The sequence below is a fragment of the Crocodylus porosus genome, unplaced genomic scaffold, assembly GCF_001723895.1.
Source record: "Crocodylus porosus isolate Cpor-Errol unplaced genomic scaffold, CroPor_comp1, whole genome shotgun sequence".
NCBI classification, from domain to species: Eukaryota; Metazoa; Chordata; order Crocodylia; family Crocodylidae; genus Crocodylus; species Crocodylus porosus.
Window position 1 is genome coordinate 78,851,262 of NW_017728943.1, and position 19,279 is coordinate 78,870,540.

At 42.7% G+C, this 19,279-nt stretch overlaps 1 protein-coding gene across 1 annotated transcript in view; it reads left to right on the top strand.

The window, feature by feature from the left end:
• Positions 1 to 18,759, top strand: part of KCNK17 (potassium two pore domain channel subfamily K member 17) — a 37,941-nt gene extending 19,182 nt beyond the window's left edge. Inside the window, exons 2-5 of the mRNA XM_019549621.1 lie at positions 1,436 to 1,550; positions 11,616 to 11,782; positions 13,366 to 13,534; positions 15,667 to 18,759. Coding sequence (XP_019405166.1) covers positions 1,436 to 1,550; positions 11,616 to 11,782; positions 13,366 to 13,534; positions 15,667 to 15,929 — 714 coding nt within the window. The 3' untranslated portion in view covers positions 15,930 to 18,759. The remainder of the gene's footprint in view (positions 1 to 1,435; positions 1,551 to 11,615; positions 11,783 to 13,365; positions 13,535 to 15,666) is intronic.
• The last annotated feature ends 520 nt before the right edge of the window (positions 18,760 to 19,279 follow it).

The following is a 19,279-nucleotide window of genomic DNA, read 5'->3' on the forward strand; positions in this document are numbered from 1 at the left end:
TTTTTGGGCTCTGGGAAGGAAAAATAAATGGACCTGTACAGATTTTTATTTTAAAAGAGCTTTATTTTTATAAAAAGTAAATTTGGGCCCAAATTTGAACTGAAAGGGAACAGTAAGAGCATTATTACCAGCCTTTGCACTGTGAGCAGGGAAAGGGGATGGTAACCCTAGAGATCTACTCTGCCTGGCTCAAGGGTGATGGATTTTGTGTTTTGAATTAAATGGTGCGATTGAGGGAAATCCATTTCGCAGATATGCTAAGAGGATTAAGTAATACCTGTAAAGCGTTTTAGGTAGGTGCTAAGAATCATGTTATCAAAAACATAGCTGCATTTTTGTCTTTGGCATGCCGAGATGTACTCACTGATACAGTTAACGTATCAAGATGTACTTGGCATAAGTCTTTTGACTTGAGCATAGTTAGTCCTTATTCTCATTAGTGTCAGTGCGAGCAGAATCATACTCTTCATGTGACTAATTTAACAAAGGTAACAAGACAGTTTTTACAACAGGAGCTTTGTTCAGTGTCTGATGTGGTGACAAGCCACCCCGTATCATAGGACTGGTCTTGCTATATAGCGTCCTTCTTGCAAGTATACTATGCTTTCTTATGTTATATGAATTCCTCCCAGATGTGGGGAGAAACAGATCTGAGGTGTATCAGGTGCATGTACTTGCATCCTTATTGTTCCATACCTCCTATTATTTGGAATCCCCTGCCTTTCCCCTACTTAAAGGTTAGGAAAGTGAATGTGCTTGACGAGGAATGTTGAACTGCAAGAAAACTTCCTAGTTAGATTTGTGTCTGAAAACTTCCTGTCTTCATCTCTCCCACAGATGTTAGGCTGTAGCCCACATTGAAAGTCCATGTTTCTAGTCTGGGTGACTGGTGAACCATCCAGAGAATGGGCATGGCCTTAAAATCCCCTCCCACCTGTTTTGCTCAGAGTCTGCATAACCTCCCTATACTGCTTCTCAGGACACCTGAAAGCATTGTTGTGCAGAAGCACAGCCCTGCTCTCCCACTCCTGCTCCACACATGTCAAACCCAGAACTAAGTCTGCAAAGACATCCTGAGGTTGCCTTCTACCTCCTCTTGCCAACTCCTTGCTGCCCTCTGAAGGCAGAGATCTAAGGAGTGGAGGCAACTTGCCCTTTGCATTTCTAGGTTTGGTGCATGCGGAGAGGGAATGGGCAGATATTGGTGAGCTTCTCTGCAGCACCAAGCACCACCATGGAGGCACTGTGGACATGCCTCCAACCTTGCAGCCCTCAGAGCTTATAGCCACACCGAGGCAGTTTAGGAAGAGAAATGTGGCAGGGGCAAAGGGGGCCCTAGTTTAAATCCTCATCACATAAATACCAGTCACAACAAAGGTGCAGCTCATACTGCCTCTTCATGATCTCTCCCATTTTCATTGCTGTTTCTTTGTAGGGTATCATCCAAGCCTACAAGAGTGGTCTCACCCTTCAGGGCAACACCACCAGTCTGGGGAGATGGGACTTCGTGGGCTCTTTCTTCTTCTCCATCTCTGCAATAACCACCATTGGTAAGACTGCTTTGCTGCTTGCACTGGGTAACATGGGTGGAACATGGACAGAATAAGGTGGAGCAGTCAAAGAAATACACAGTGCTCTCACCTTGCAAGACCTTTTCTTCCCCAGGCACTGCTTTTAAATAGAAGCATACCGTATGCAGATCCCCAGTCCCTTTGTCTGTCATGAGCTTCTGTCCATCTCACAAGGTCAGCTGCATGGAAGGGCCTGCTTATCTGTGTGGCAGAGATGCAAGCAATTTAGAAGCACAGGACTGGAAAGGAGGCCTCCTGAACTATCAGCTTTCAGGCAACTGTATAGCCCCCTCAAACACCAATCAAGTCTCATCTTCTGTGCCCCCACTATTCTTATGTGGTCCCATTTAATTCTGACACCTTAAAGAATGGGTGATATGAATTTGATTTCTAAACCCCTTACCAAAAGGTGCGAATGAACTGAAGGGGGACAAAACAGAAAATAAGGGAAAGTAACAGAGTGGGCTTTGAGGAGGAGACATTGCTGAGAGGTATCTGTTTATTAGCTAGCAGACCACATGTTGTGCTGCATCAACAGGTAGCTGGTAATGTGCTTCTATTGTTTTCTTAATGGGGTGATAAACACTTATCAGTTCCCTGCTGGGCTATTCAGAGCATCCTGCCAGAGCCTGGCCATACTTCCCCTCACCAAAGTTCTGTGGAAGGGAAGGGAGGGCTGTTTATTGCCCCCTAGCTTCTAGCCTGAGCTACTGCAGGCATTTGCCTGCATTTCTGGGATGTCCATCTAGTTACAAAACTGATTTAGCTGAGCCATGTTAGACTAAGCTGCAAAGATTGAATCAATTCAGGCTTAGGCTTTTTGAAAGTCTGTCCCTAGCGTAAGTGCCTGTATACACGCTCTTAGCTTATGGTAAGCTAATCTGAAGTAATTTATCCTTCTTTCATTAATATCTGAGCTACCACACTTAACACAGAATAGAAGTACTTTTATCCTAGAACAGCTGGCAGAAGATAAAGCAACACCCCTTTTTACACTGTGAAGAATTGTTCTTGTATCCATACCTTTAGTAAAAAAGAGCAGATACTTGGAAGATTTTGCAGTTTAGTTAAAACATGATGCACTACAAAGATATTCACAGAAATGAAAAGAAAAGAGAGAGGATAGGAATGGGGAAAAGAACATGGGATTCATGCACGGGATGATAAATATAATATTAATAAATGACAGTGGGCCTGTGTCTAGGTGTTATTAAGTGGATGTAAGTCCTGTTCTTACTTTATGAGCTGGTTTTTCAGTAGCCATGAAATAGGATTTAAAATATCAAAGGAGTTGCACAGAGGTCCATATTTTCAGCTTTAAATTGATTCTCTCATCCCTCTTTGGCTTTTGAGTCATTTTTAAACCCAGATCTATCAATGAGTCACACAGATGGGGGGCATTGTTGTGACTGTTTTGCTCATTACTGAAAATGCATTGACGTCAGAAATGTTGAAGCTTTAAAACAAGGGCAGTGACAGAATGCTTTTCTGCGTGTTATAAAGAGGACTCCCATGGCTGACTAAAGCCTTCATCTGAGCCCTTGATGTCTTTATTTTCACTCATTTTAAATATGAGGTTGAAAACTCTTCTGAGTGTGTTGATTCCCACACATACCGCAAGAGGGCAACATAGCATTGTTAGATTGAGGAATCAACAGTTCGGGGCTAGAGATCTTTGGGTATTCTGACTGCTAGAGGCTTTGAGCAGTTATCTCAGTAGAAGAGCGTTATCTGACCTTCCTAACTATTTTAGCCACATTGAGCTTAGCCACACACAGCAAAACTGACTTGCCTTTTCTAGTAAGGTCTTTTTAAAGAGGTCAGCAGCGTCCTAGACTGAAACATTTTTAAGGTTTATATAGTGGCATTACTAGGGGTACAGCCATGCTGACACTTTCGTCGTCTATCATGACTGTTCAGAAGAACACTTGAAGTGTAAGAGTGAGCTAGCCTGTTTTATAAACAGAGATGCAAGTACATGCACTGTTCTTTCTCTTTGACTGTGCACTTGTATGTGTGCATTTGCCTCTCCTTTGTTACGCACATGGGCACTTGCACTTTCCTTAAGGTCAGAGAGAGATCTGATTAAAGCCACCCACCTAGGTGATGGGATACCTCAGTTCAAGTCTCTGCTCCACTACAGACTTCTTTTATTTGTGCTTCAATTCACCATGTATGAAATGGAGGCAGTAGTACATTCCTGCCCTGCAGGGATGTTTTGAAGAGAAATGCATTAAAGATTGTGAGGGGCTTGGGTACTGTGGCTACTTATACACTATGTTGGTACTTTCAATGGATAGAACAAGTCTGCATAACTCTTTGTGAAAACACTGGATGGTCCAGTGTTAAACAGAAACCATATCTATTTATGGATGCCAGCTTGTTATGACCTAAGAGTTAAAAAATATATATTTTAACCAAAACCCCATGACCTAAATTAGGTTGAGCCAGTTCCTCTTAATCAGATAATGACTGTAACATTACATTCTTTCTGAAACAGAGAAATACCAGTGAGGAGAAAGCCTAAAAACTAAATCTGTTCCCTGTTTTATTTTTTGTAAATGAGAGTAGGCTAACAGAAGCAGTGCCCCATTTGAATCGCAGCTGGAGCCAGAGGCCTCCTATGGTGGGAGGGCTCCAGGGGAATATGAATGAATTAATGGGGCATGTCCAGACAAGTGTGGATGTACGGTTTGAGGTGTATGTGCAACCGCTAGACATGGTGTAAGTTTGCAACATGGTGCCAAAATTTGGCACAAGGGACTCCTGGTATCAAAAAAACAAATGGCAACAAAAAGCAGTGTGGGACAAGCTACAGGACTGTGTGCTGGAGCAACTGGAGGCTGGGCCCTCCAAGGAGACTGTGGCTGCCAGCCAGAGTGTCTCCTCTCCTATAGGTTTGCCCTAGCTCCCCCAGTATGCCAGGAGCTGAGAGAAATGAGGAACAGGCAGTTTGCCCAAAGCAGAACATTTTGCCCTGCACCACAGTGCACGTGAAAGGGAATATGCAGTGGCAAAAAGAAGCAGCACAAATTTGTGCTGCTGCAAGTGCATGCTTCTGTATGGACACAGCCATGGTGTTTTGCTGACACTTTTAGCCTCATTATTAATAGGAGGAAAGGATTATTTAAAATTATTTGTGTGTGGTTTTTATCTCCCATTTCTGCTGTGATTCAGGCAGGAGCTTCCGTGCCTAAGGATACAAAGGATTTTTTGACAGAGTGGTTTTAGAATGCTTCTCTTTCATTAGTAGGGTGTTTAGATTGACCAAGTGCTACAATGATTCCGAGCTGCAGAAGTAGATACAAAATTAGGAAGCAAGAAAGCAAGACGGGGTATGAATCAGGATTCAGTAAGTTACCCAGTGCCTATTTAATGCCACTAAGTTCTGCATTTGGGGGCTGATTACCTATTTTTGTTGAGTATAATGTTATACTGATATTGTTACTATATTTAGTGTAGACACAGTTATATTGATTATGAAGGTGCCTATTCTGGTGTAGCTCATTGCCTTTCCAACATGGGAATAGATGTGTTGGTATTAAATACCTTTATAGTGATAGAGCTGCTTTATCCACACTGGAGGCATATAGTTCTTCAAATGTACCAGCAATGTCCATGTGTAGAAAAGCCCTTGGCCTGTGGCCTCCAAGACGGACCAAAGTATGGATGATTGTAGTGTCTATAATTCATGTTCTGTAATGTTTGGGGACCTGATGCGGCAAATCTGGCATCTGATGTGGCAAAAACTCACTAGGGGGACCAGAAGGGTTTGGGAGAGACTTTGTTTCCCCTAGCACCCGCTGGCATAACAAGGAATAACGGCCACAAATTGTTGGAGAGTAGGTTTAGATTAGACATCCGCAAGAACTACTTCACAGTCAGGGCGGCTAGGATCTGGAACCAACTTCCAAGGGAAGTGGTGCTGGCTCCTACCCTGGGGGTCTTTAAGAAGAGGCTTGATGCCTACCTGGCTGGAGTCATTTGAGCTCAGTTTTTCTCCTGCCCAGGCTGGGGGTCGGACTTGAAGATCTACAAGATCCCTTCCGACCCTACTTCTATGATTCTATGAAATCTGAAATCATGCACTAGCTCTCTTCCACAGACAAGAGCAGTGTTGCACATGCTCATGATTTTCTGGTAGTATAAGAGTAATGTTGTAACTGTGTTGGTTCAGAAATCATGCAAGAGACAAGGATTTCTAAGGGTCGTATCTTTTTTATTGGACCAACTCAACTGTGTGGTTGGGATGAAGTTAGACAAGCTTTCAAATGCAAGACACACTTCCTCTTGCATTCAAAAGCTTGTCTAACTTTATCCCAGCCATGCAGTTGGTCTAATAAAATATATCACTCTAAGAAATCCTTGTCTCACATGATTTTAAGTGACTCTTGTAATAGCTAGTGTTCTCTTGAAGTTCTGTCTGATGGAAATTGCTCAATATGTAAACAGCTCAGCTTTCAGGTTTTATAAAAAAGTACCTTTCCTGATTGTGCAGGAAAACTTAAAACATGACTTTTAACATCAGACCCTAACAAGAAGACCATAATTTATATAATTGTTGAAATCTTATAATCTCTGAGATTTTTTCACTATTTTTAAGGGCCTGGCTCATGAGTGTTGGATGTTTGTGGATGGCAAATGCTATAACAGCTGTCCATATAAATGGCTTTGGGTGGGATTGGGTCAGGAGTACACTTTATTGAGGGCCACTTGCAAGGTACAATGAATGGCCACCCCCATTGAGAGATGCTGTGTTTAGTTGTGAACCCCCAGCACATTTGCAAGCAGGAAACTCAACCATACATGCAGGCATGTGTGCAGATTAACAAATTTCTGCTAAGCAATAACACAGGAATCCTTGTTTTGCTTTTTAAGCCCTTCCTCAAGTAGTAAAGTGATTTAATAAAGAATTACGGTGCACCACTGAAGCTAGGAAGCCAACTGCAGCACACACACCCTGCATGTTGTTCATCCCTGGGTTAAGCCCTGTGAATCGTGTTGGCCTACTATGGCATGAGTGTTAGTATATCAGTGCTCATTAGGTGGTAGTGTATTGACCTTAGGCAGTGGTTTTCAACCTTTTTGGGTTTGAGGCGCCCCTCCATAACTTTTGTGAATTGAGGGGCACACCCTGTTTCAAAAATGAATTTATTTATTACAGTGCTTCCCTCCTGTCACAGGGGCTGGCAGGGGGGACAGGGGAACAGTCGCAAAGGGGCAGGCCTGAGCCTGCACTTGTCACCTTATATCTTCATGCCTAAACTATCTCTTCATGCCTGGTGGCACCCTTCACAGGATGTCATGGAGTGCCAGGGTACCCCAGACCCCTGGGTGAGAATCACTGATTTAGGGGCAGATACAAGAGAATGGTTCTGGAATCTCATTCAAGAATCCTTTGTTGGAGAGCCCTTGTTCTTGCTGTTTATGGGAAGTTCTGGAGAAGGGATGCATCACCCCGGACATCACTACATACGGAGAATGAGGATGACTCTTCAAAATGTGTAAGGAGACAAGGTCCCTTCCAAAGAACTTTTAGTCAAATGGAGGAGGAGTATGACTCACAAGGTTGAGAGTTCACTAGGAGGATGTTACTAGACCAGGGGTGGGCAAAATGGTGGATCTGGCCAGTGGCCTGACTCCATTTTCCAGCAGCCCCACCCACATCACTGCAGCTAGTTTCCATGGAGACCCCAGTAGCAGTGCTGCCATGACAGCGCAGGGCCAGGGTTTCCATGGACACCAGCCCCAGCAGCGCTGGCAGGGTGTGTGGCTGGGTGGAGAGCTGCTGCAGGGCCAAGGCTGGGATTTTGCAGTGGTGACAGCTCTGGACCACCACCGCAAGATCCCAGCCCCAGAACAGCTCCCTGTCCAGCTGCGCCCTGCCAGCAATGCTGGAGCTGATTCCCATGGAAACTCTGGCCCCACACTGTCATGGCACTGATGAGGGGGCTTCTGCTGGCTGCAGGAATGTGTGCAGGGCTGCTAGAAAATGGAGGCCACTGCAGGCCAGACTTTGCCCACCCCTGTACTAGACACCAGCATGGGGAGATTAGTGTAGGAGGCTTTCCATAAAAAGAGGGGATTAAGAAAGGGTTAGGAAGACAAGATAGGTAGGAACTGTCCCAAGAAGCAGTAGCATGAAAGAAGCCATGAGGCTAAGAGATCAGAGGATACTGAATGAGAGTAGAAGTTGGATGCAATGTGCCCCTCAGGTGCAGGCTGCCATTAGACCTTGCTGCTTTATCCTTTCCAGCCTCTCCACGCTCTGTCCCTGCAGCCAACTCCCAGTTTAGGCCTTGATGGTCTCCCACCTGCAATACTGTTTTCTTGCTATCTTTCATGTCAGTTCTTGGCTTCTCTCACATGTGTGCAAAATTCCACCATCACATCTACTGCCCTCACCCACCACACTTTCTCTTTCTTGTGTGAGACCCTCTTTTGGTTCTGTACCAGCTTGTGCACCTGCTTCAAATTCCTGGTCCTTTCTTGTATTTAGTGTGTGTCTTAAAGTCCCAGCTTCTGGAGCCATGTGATTATATGAGAATATCACCTTCCTTTTTTTTTTCTTCCCCAAAAGTAAGTGTCTAGTGCTCATGCCTGTCCATAAAGGTTTGAAAACTTGAATTATGAAGGACCAGAAGACTGGTACAGAACCCAAATTTATTTAAAAAACACTCATTTTTTAGCTCAATCTCATGGTATATTTGGAGATTGATTCATGATTTTTGATTGCTTGGAGTTGGCAGAGTTGACCAGCTCTACCACCCAACCTCATCCTTTTATTTTCCTTTGTACATTTGTGCTCCTGGATTTTCTTAATTGCTTCCTTTTATATCTGCAATATCCTCCTTGATCTTTTGTCAACTAAAGACGATTGTTTGGCAGGCTTGGCTATATTTGGGTGCCTTTGCACTACTTCCCTTTAAAAGCAGTGACCAATGTGAATCCAGACAGATACACCACTTCTTTTCAAAGGAAATATTGTTTCATTTCTTCAGAAGCAACAAATAAGGGGTACTGACACAACAGTCTGTATAAATCCTTGCTTAAAGATAGTGATAATGACTATGTCAGAACTTCAACTTCTATAGCTGTATAAATGCTAAAGATGGCTCCTCTTAATGCTGACTTGGCATTGGTGACAACCGGGCACAGAAGAGCCACACAGAAATGTGAAAAGATGGTGGGATTTATTTCTCTCGTGTAGTCTTAAGAGAGTTTTTTAAAGGTAAAAAGAGACAATAGGGACCTAATTCCTACTAGGATTGGGAGTTGGATTCCTGCTTGCTCTTTGTGCACTTGAAAATCTTTCCCATTGTCTAGACAACTTGCCAGCAACCTGTGAGATCCAGATTAAGGCTGTGCAAAAGTGTGGGTGTTTTTCAGTTCAGTCACCAAGTTTGGGGGGGGGGGGGGGTTGTTGTTTTGTTTTTTTTAAGAAGAGAGTTCTCTCCATCCACATAGAATTAAAGAAATCCCCCAAATTGTGTTGGATTGAAACGTTTCATTTGACCTGAAATGAAATGGCCCTGGGTACTTGTAAGAAAAGCAAAGGAAATGAGAAGCTAAATTTCCATAAAACTGCCAGAGGAGGAGACGTTGCCTCATTTTTACCCAATAATACAGTGTCTACAGAACTCACCTTGGATATGGGAGACCTGTCTTCAATTTCCTTCTCTGCCAGTGGGAACTTGAACCCAGATCTCCCACTTTCCATGCGAGTTCCTCAACAACCAAGCTAAGAAGGTCTTTCAGTCTCTCTTCCTCTCTCATTACTTTATTGTTTTATACGAAGTAGAGCCGCGTCTCAGAATACTCAGTAGTCTAGTACTTGTATAGCTCAAGCAGGAGGCCAGACACCTGAGATCCAGTTCTTTTCCAGTGCAACTGTGGCAGCAGGGGATGCTGAGACTCTAGTCTCCCCACTTCTTTATAGACTGCGACCTGTAACAAGCTGGATACTGCACTCTTGAGAGATGCTTGTTCAGATAGCTACTGCTCTATTGGAAAGAAGTACGACATTGTTATGAAAAGCTAACCTCTCACCATATCCCTGGTTTTTTTTGTAGTTAAAACTTCTGCATGAATGCACAGGCAGTTCACAGAAAGTTTTGGGATGAACAAAATCACTTTTTTTCCTCCAAATTGCTCTTCAGCAGAATGAATTTCACCCAGTTAGACTTCAGTTCATTTGTGTAAAACAGCCAACTGCAGCTGGGCTTTATAGTGAAAATGGGAGGGTCACTTATCACTGTATTCATTCCTTCTTGAGGAACCCCCATTGCTAATGCATCCCTTACGGAAGCAGTGTAAGTGCACATGTATACACAGGGACACACAAGTTTAATCGAGTCACCGGAAGGTGTGAATTTAAAGCAAGTTAAATAAAGTGTCTTGAGTAAAATGGCCTTAGCATGCGCCTCCTAAGCAGAATTAAGCTACAGTGAACTTTACTTCTGAATGAGAACATCCACACAGGGATGTGTTTTAACTAAGGCACTCCAAATTTAGACCTTCACTTAACCCTCATGGATTAACCCTCTTGAATGTCCCTGTGAGATGCCAGGAGCAGGTTTGTTTAGGACAGGTGCCTTCCCTATCCTGTGTTCTGCTTTGGTTTTTTGGATCTGGTACAAATCCTTTGGGTACAGTCCCCTAATATTCAGAGAGGAATATAGTAATACAACCTACTTAAAGGACCAAATCCCACATTGTGCAAGGCAGCACACTTGCCTCAGGGGGTTACATCAGGTAATAACAGTGCTGTGACTCCACTGGTACAAATTTAAACAACAACAAAGTTAAACAACATCACGATTAAGGTTGCCTGGATGATTGTAACTTTGTCCCCTTATGTGAGTGCATTACACAATTGCGTATAATTTTGCTTCCGTGGGACCCCCGTCTCATTACCACAATGGAATTTTTGAGTTCTCTCTTTAAAGAGTTGTTCCTTACCTGTAGTCTCAATTGATGTCAATTGCAGTGTAATTTAAAAGCAAATCATTTAGCAAATCATTCAGGGTATTTTAAAGACTTTCAGTTAGGCTTAGGCCATAGTTACAGTGCATAATTTTGCCATCAGAGCATTCGTCATCTGTCTTGTCAGAACATGTGCACACTTCATTACTCTGCTGGTGGCACACATTCATAGGGCAGAAGGCTTTTGGAAGAAGGGACTGTGCACCATGAATAGGAACCCTGGGCACACCACTTGTTGTATCACTGGGGCATATCCACAGTAGCACTGAGCCAGCAGTTCTGTGTCAGCTAGAGGTTTGCACTCTTCAGGCAGATGGCTTTATTCACCAACACCGGTTAGGTTTTGCCAGTGGCCATCAAATATTTGTGTGGATACATGCAAACTTGTGCGGAGAGAGGGCAATTTCTCACAATGTTTTAGCTGTAGACCAGGCCTTACATGTCTGGAACTTGTGTTCCTCAGGCACATAGGTGCTTCTGAAAATTCTGCCCTGTTCCCTCCTTCATGGTTTTTACATGAGTCCTGCAAAGGCAAGCACAAGTGAGTTGTCTTTTTTTTTTCTTTATGAGGCAAAGACCATATGAGCCAGATTTTTTTTTGTATCTTTAAAACAAAAAAAGCCCACTTTTTGTATAGGGGCTAAAGAAAAAAATACCACTTTTATGAACCTGATCACCTTTGCATGGTTCTGCAGAGGCACTAGCCAAACAAACCTTCTTCCCAATGCCACACTGATATCAATAATGCTTGCAGTTCAAATAAGTAAACAGAAGTTTCATGTTTATATCATGTTCTGGCTCAGGTGGTGGATAAGGGCGGGAAATTCAGTGACTGGCACATGGAAATGGAAAATAGAAATTGGCAGGGAAAGAAATTTTATTTTCCAGCTTCTGAGAGGATGTTATAAACAATGGGTAGTAATAAAAGCTATATATAGAAGGGTCCCTTTGGAGCAGTGACCTTCTCCCATTTCTCTTGTAGAAGATGGAGGTCTAGTTGAGTGGGAACAATAGAAGTGGAGGGGCACAGGATTTACCACTTTGTTCGTTTCCCCGCAGGCTATGGGAACCTGAGCCCCACCACCGCAATTGCTAGAATCTTATGCATTGTCTTTGCCCTCTTTGGGATCCCTTTGAACTTGGTTGTTCTAAACCGAATTGGGCAGCTGATGCTCTCTGGTGTTCACAAATGTGCCAGGCATCTGCAGGAGAAGTTCCACTGGAAGGTAAGCAATGTGGCCATAAGCATGAGGGCCATAAATTAAGATGAAGACATTGTCTAGTTTTTCAGATGCTCTTGCTAGCAAGGATACATTGCCTAATTACATGAATGATAAGGGAAACACTGATTAGTATGCCTTAATCTTAGTTTATGGCAGCCAAGTTAGGTATAATATTCTGATGAATGGTTTCCCTCATGGCAATAAAGCTGCCACTGTTTAGTTGCTTTTCACACTCCCTGACATTTGAACTGCTTGTCATTAACTTCAACTGGAATTATATTCCAGACTAATCAGATAGCATTGGTTGAGTAAGCTTGAAAGTGGCTGTGAATTTAGTGCTCCTGATAACAAGATATTGGCTTAAGCCAAAGACAGGATAGTCTTTCCTCTCCAGGTTTGCTAGCATGGCACAGTTCTGACTTCCAGCAAAACATGCTGTTCCAGATCTGACCTGGACCTGCTTCCACCTTTTTTCCCACTTCTCTGTCAATATCATTTATCAGCAGTGGCACACCCCACTCTTCCTGTTCTGAGTCTTACTGGCATAGGGTTTGCAAATCATATTGAACTGTGCCAAAATCTGTGCTTCAGTGACATGCAGATGTGAAGCTGCAAAGATACTCATTTGACCTAAACTAGGGCATGAGCTGAGTGCTTTGTTTTAGTTTCTAGATTTTTCATTCAAAATTAAACTAACATTTTACATCATTAAGTATAGTATGTACTGTTCTAAATAAAATCCAATTCTGCCTATTCTTTTGCTATTTATTTCTCTGCTGTTGCTTACCAGCTAATGTAGAGAGCCATTCCTCCCTGACATGCAGGTACTGAATCCTTCATATGGACATCAGAAGTTTCATATCCAAACATCTTAAAAATGCAGCTTATATTTGGGGTGGAAAAGAATTTTTCTCTGAGGCAGAGGCTACTCTCCCAGCCCTAATGAGTTTTGAAAACTATAAATTTTGTCAACAGGAAACTATTGTGATAAGTTCTGACAACCATGATATGCATAGGAAAAGTTTTTTCTATTTATGGTCAAGGGACCGCTGGTGAGCCATGGCAGTCTGACTTGTCATTGGGTACTGGCTGCTACTTCTTGTCACCTGCTGTTAAACTTCAGTAGAAGTAGCTAACAGTTCATTAAATAAATTCCTAATACTAGTTTCCTATGTAAGTAACAGCTGTAGATGTCACAGAGATATTGGATAATATTCTCAAAGGGATTTTTGCCATCATGAGTGGTGGCACTGTAATCCTGTCAAAGGATATAAATGCTATACAGCTCTAACTGGACTGAAATTTGTGCAGAAGGTCTGTGATGTCTCTATATAAAAGTTACTTTTACCTAGCATGGACAAAATTCTTTGCCCCTGGCCCAGGAAACTCAGCTGATGTCACTGGAGTTGGTGCTTAATAAAGCAAGCCAGGCATATCTCGTAGCATCGGTGCCCAATCAAGACAGGATCTATATTTCTGTTGACTCCAGCATCATGCTGAGTAAGAACAAATTCACCCTCCCTGTTCTGAGTGCTCCACCCTTCCAGACTTATAGCTGGTGTTTTTATAATTTTCTGTCATACCAGAAGGCAGCCACCCTGTTGACAAGGACCTGTGCACTGGTTACTGGCTTGTTGCTGTTCCTCCTGCTACCGCCTTTACTGTTTTCTGCCATAGAAGGCTGGACTTATGAAGAAGGATTCTACTATTCCTTCATCACCCTCAGCACAATAGGCTTTGGAGATTACGTGATTGGTAAGTCACTGGGATTTCATCATTCATGCCAAATACAAGTCATAGAACTGAAATAACCAGGCTGCATAGAGTGATTCTTCTGCATGGCAGGAAGAGGCAGCTGATGATTTCAAGGTGGGTGAGCAACCCTTTGACCTCTAGCCACTCTGACCCTAGTGTGAATTAGGGCAGGTGTACATTACAACAGTGACATCCCCCAAGTCCTGGCACCCATTCTGTGAACCCAGAAACATACCAGTTAGGCTGCTTCAGGGCCTCCCTCTGCTGATGCTCTTGAGACCTCCACCCTGGCAGGATGACTGTGGAGCATCTTTCACACTGAATTTCTGAGTTTGGAAGGGTGGGTGACTTGGTCATGCTTGGTGCTGTCCTGGCTGGAATAGGCTGCTGCTGAGGTGCAGATGTGCCTCTGAAAGGTCCTACCTAGTCAGAATGCCAAGCTGCTAGTAGTTAGTGTTTGGAGACTGAAATGTTGGTGCATTCCAGTGCAGATGCTTAGTATCAGAAGCATTCTGCCTCATCATGATCCTAATCTGCAAAGCCATTAAGAGACTGTGACCACCTCCACCTGTCTCCACCCAAGACAGCTGCATTCAATAATGTAGGTCAAGACACATCTAGTTTTAGACTGCCAGTCACTGGGTAGAGTGTTCCCAGCAGCCAGAGCCCCTTGCCAAAAGAAATGGGACTGAACCCAAGTCTAACTGTGTTCATACTAAAACACGGGGCACACCTTTTGGATAAAGTCTTTCCCATTAAAAACAAATGGGTAATAGAAACACACGGGCATGTTCATTCACATACACTCACACTCCTTGAAAAACAGAAAAACACTTTATTGCATACACTGGATTTTTCTTTTCTTTATAACTCTTGTTTTGTGCTCAGGTACCTCAGTGATGGAAATCTTTAGGCATAGGTTTTGTTGACAAAAGTATAGGCAAAGGCATGGTGGCAGTTTGTTGTAGACATCCCTGAGACAGCTTTCAGCAGATTAGCTCTGGAAACAGTAGCAGTGGAACTGCAACAGCAGGGAGCTCAGCACAGTCTCACTCCAGGGTATGCACCCAATATTTTGGATGGATGTTGCAGTTCACACTAAGCTCCCTGCTTCCATGGCTACACCATTCTCAGTACCTGCTCTAACTGGTTAAAAACTAGTTCAGTTATGTGTGCACATGTTTCAGTCCCATGTCTGATATTGTCACAGGTGAGAGGTTCCTGACAGCTTTCCTCTGCTGGTGTCTTTAATTTAATTCTAACATTTTGGGTTCTTTTTACTCATGTTTGCATCATTGGTGCTGAAAATGACAAACCTTCCCATTAAAAATGAAAGCTAAAAGCTAAGCAGTGATAGTGAAAACATTAATCCAGGCACTTTGTTCTCTGTGCTTTTCATCTTGTTTGTGTGTGAATCTGTAAGCAGATATCCGATCTACTTTTCATTTATATTTCATGCATTGGTTACAGCCAGACTTTGGAGTTTGGTTTTAATATATCTGTTGATTGTACAGTAATACAAATGGGAACCCTATTACTCTAGGTACTGTGCAACAGATGATAAAGGCAGGCCCTGCCTCCCTCCCCCCCCCCCCAAAAAAAAAAACAACTTACAATTTTAAGTAAGCAATAAATCAAACAAAGGTAACATAACATTCAGCTCAAACATTCTCCTTTGGCTTGGCTGTGCCTGCAGTTCCCCTCTGAGCACTGCCCAATTCATGCCTGAGATCCCATCTCATTGCAAAAGACTTGCTTGGATATATCCTAGAAAACTGAACAAGTTCTCTGCACCTAGTAAGCATAAACCTCTTAGCCTTTTCCCAGCAGAAACACCTGTCAATGGAACAGGGTATTTCAAGCATGCACAACCATCCTACTACAGTAAACTAATTCTTAACAAATATCACTGGAACAGGACTATATCAATTTAACCACATTCATGCCCATTTATTTTTATACTGGATCTTATGGAAGTTTGTTTTTCTTCTTTATGGTAACATTTACTGTTTGTAATGTTTTGGGTCTGTTGCTTATGTATCCATGAAATAGGTTTGTTTTCCAGTGCTTCTGCTTGAGCGTTAAGGCACTTTTGGTCCCATCTTTAAGTGCGTTGGTTTCTTTTTTTCTAGGGATGAATCCAGACCGTACCTATCCAGCCTGGTACAAGAATGTGATATCTCTGTGGATCCTCTTTGGCATGGCTTGGCTAGCACTGGTCATCAACATTTGTATCAATGTGCTAGAGAACTCTAATGACCTCTGCCAGTGCTGCAAGAAGAAAAAGAAAGAGGTAGAGCAGGATTTAAGAGACAGCAACAAAAGTAGTACTCTGGGGCTGGATGATGTGGAGAGCTGCACTACCAAGGACACAAAGTCAAAAGGCCCAGACTGAACAGCACTTGCGCAGCTCCTCTAGAAGGACTTTTCCCAAGGGATACCTCCTTGGTGCATCATATGTGTATGTGCCAGCAGAGGTGACTGTGTAGAACAGCTGGAGTGGAAATCCTTGTACTTCAGTCAAACAGGAATGGAAACTAGAGTACTGGGCCTGGAGTGCCTCTACTGTGAATCAAGTAGTAGAGAAATACTATAAGCTCAGTTTCTTGCACTATAAGGCATTACCTCATCCAAACTCCAAGTCCCCATTTAGATTTCTTTAGGCTTCACTTAAGGTCCCACCCACATGTATAAGTTGCATTTGAAATTGGTACACGGCACTGATCCATTGTTCTCTCTTTCACATGCAGAAGTCTCCCATTTCATGCATGCCACTTCACATATCATCACTGCACCCGCCAGTGCCATAGCATATGTGTCACCACACAGCACATTCTTCAAATGCCCGATGAGGAACATACTTTAAAAGCAAACAATTCATCAGTTGTCACAAGTTATGCTCCATGACTTTCATGCTTGTACCTGCCAAAAGGGATAACATTCTTCTGCTACCAGATCCTAATATATGGCAATGAGGCGTAGCATGCAACTGGCTATCCAGTGGGACGAGGGAAACCACCACATCAAAGAGCTATATCAGTGTTAAAGATGAACGACTCTTATTATGGTATTTGGTTTATTCATCTACAGAATCCTTCTGTGGTATCATCCACTAAAGAATTTAGTCTGGTCCCCAAATGTCACCAGTTAAATGCAATGGTTTATTATTGTTAAACTTTCCTTTTAACATTTTGGAAGCCAGAAGTGGAAGCCAGAAGCCAGTTGTTATGAGCCTGGCCATGGCCCAGTGATAACAAAACTTACATTTGATCCAGAAATAGATGAGGTTGCTGCTGATTTAGCTTAATGGGAATATAGAGAAAAAAAATTCTTGTGATATTCTCATTGCACAGAGATGACAGCGATCTGCTCCTTTTTATTTTGCTGGCTTAAGCAGCAGCATGTCCTGCTGTATGTAATGCTGAATCTGATCCTGAACAATGGCATTTTTAATTAATATAATTTCTCAGAAGTCTTTTGCACTCTGAGCTGTTTAAAAAAGGTCCATAGCTTGTAGTACCTGATATAATTAGTATCAGCGTGCCCATTCATGATCCTCACAAGTGGCGTTTCTCATGTTGGCAGCATCCTGGATTGGGGATTTTGAGAATCTGACCTTATAAACCAGTTTTGAACTTTTGGAAGAACCACCTACTGTCTGCAGGGGATCTAGATTCCACAAGAACAAAGGAAAGAAGAGAGGCAAAACGGGGGTGGGATTTGGGGGGTGGGATTTGGGGGGTGGGTGGGAAATAGGAGTCATTACTTAGAAATACTGATAGCTGAGTGCATGACAATTCAGAGGACTGTTCACAGTCTCCCAGGATCAAAGACTGTAGAATGTGTGTGAGGATTTTACAGTTTACAATGGGAGAGGTGGAGGTGCTGGCATGTGTTGGCATCAGTGACATAAGGAGGTTCAGGAAAGGAATCTTTCATGCTGAAGCTAGATTGCTTGGCAAAAGGGTATTATCAAGACATACCTTTGGTGTAGGCTCTTTGAAATGCTTTTTCAGTAGGCAGGAGCATCAAGGCAGGAGTTAGAAAGTGACTGAAAATGTTAATGTATAACTGGAACCATGGTATCAAATTGGTGGGCTCAAGTTCACTGGGCACTGGGTCATTCTGTAGCGGCTTTTAAAACTGTCTGACCTCTCTGTGTTTTCCATGTAATTTAGTATTGTGTTTTTCACTGATCCTCACATGTTATGTTTTTATTGCTGTTTATAATGGGCTGGTCTAGAATTACATTTCAAGGGTGTTGTCTGCCCTTAAGTAGTATGGTCAGAGCCAGGATAATAATTTACTTCACTAGCAGGTCTACTGTCCCTTCTTCCAAGTGCAAAACTCCCTAAGCACATGACCTCAGTATGTAAAACAAGATGGGAGAAAGTAGAGAACCCCTTTTGGAGAAGGCTAAAAACCATGTCACAAGCTCTTTCTTGACTCTAATTTGAAATATCATAGGCTCTGGCGTTCCACCATTCCTCTGCTTAGCAGCCTAAGGGAGCTCCATCTGAAGGAGATTTTCTTGCTTTTTGTTTTAAATATCCCTTTAAACATTTTTATCCTGTTGTTTCTAGCTGTGCTCCCTTTTTATTTCTTCCAATATTTGTGGCCTCTAGGTAAGATTTTAAAAAAGATTTAAATGTATTGGGCATCCAACTCCCATTGAATTTCAATAGGAGTCAGATGCCTTGCTGCTTTAGGTATTTTCAGAAATCCCACCTTGTGATCATAACATCTCCAATGGGCAGCCATCACACCTAACCTGTATTCACTCTTTCTAGTAACAAGATGCCCAGAAATGATCTTCTGGTTTACTAATACATACATGACCAAACACCATCTATCTGTCTGTGTTCTTTTATGACTCCCCACATCAACACTGTATCTGAGAACTTCCCAGTAGCATCCCACTCCACCTCCTTCCCAATTCAATACACTGTCCATTATTATTAGAGGCAAGCCAGCTTTCAATGCATATGATGTATATTATCATACTTGAGAGTCCCTCACAAAATGCCATGTCTTTGGCCTGTGCAGCCTTCTCTGAAACTATGCTGTGGTCAAATGATATGGATGGATTTGTTCCCAGAGAGGAGAGAAGAAGGGGAAGTTTTGCAACACAGTGAAAAATATCATCAGAGTGTCTAAAAAATAGACTGCTCTACTAAAATATGAAAGGTTATCTGCTCAAGGGTAAAATAAAGAAAACAAACCACTGTGCTGTTATCATTCTTGTCACCGCTGACTCGGGGTCTTCCATAATCTGCATTGGAAAATTACAGATGTTCTCTGCTTTTTATTTTTTAATGCCTCCAAAAGGTCCTGAATTCTCAGTGGCTGAATTCTTGAGCTAGTCTCTTTCCAAATAACTGTGAAGTTTCCATTAGTGATTTTAACCTTGTCTTTCATAAGTGTATATTCTTCTCTGTTCCCCTGGGTTTTTGGTTTGGGGTTTTTTTCTGTTTGTTCTGGGGGGAACAGGCCATATTATTGCTGTCATTATTCAGTATTTATATTATCTCAGTGCCCAGAAGCCTTGTCATGGAGCCACGGAGGAAGTTTGCCTCCAATCTTTTTACAGTCTTCCAGGGACTGCATCTTTTTCCATGGTAAGGCCTAGATTTCCTCTTCTGCACAGAGGAGTCCCAAAGACTCCTCTACTCCACAACTGAACCAGGCTTCAGTTTCTTCTCTTTGTTACCTTAGCTCCTTCAACAAGTCCAAAAGGACTTTCAC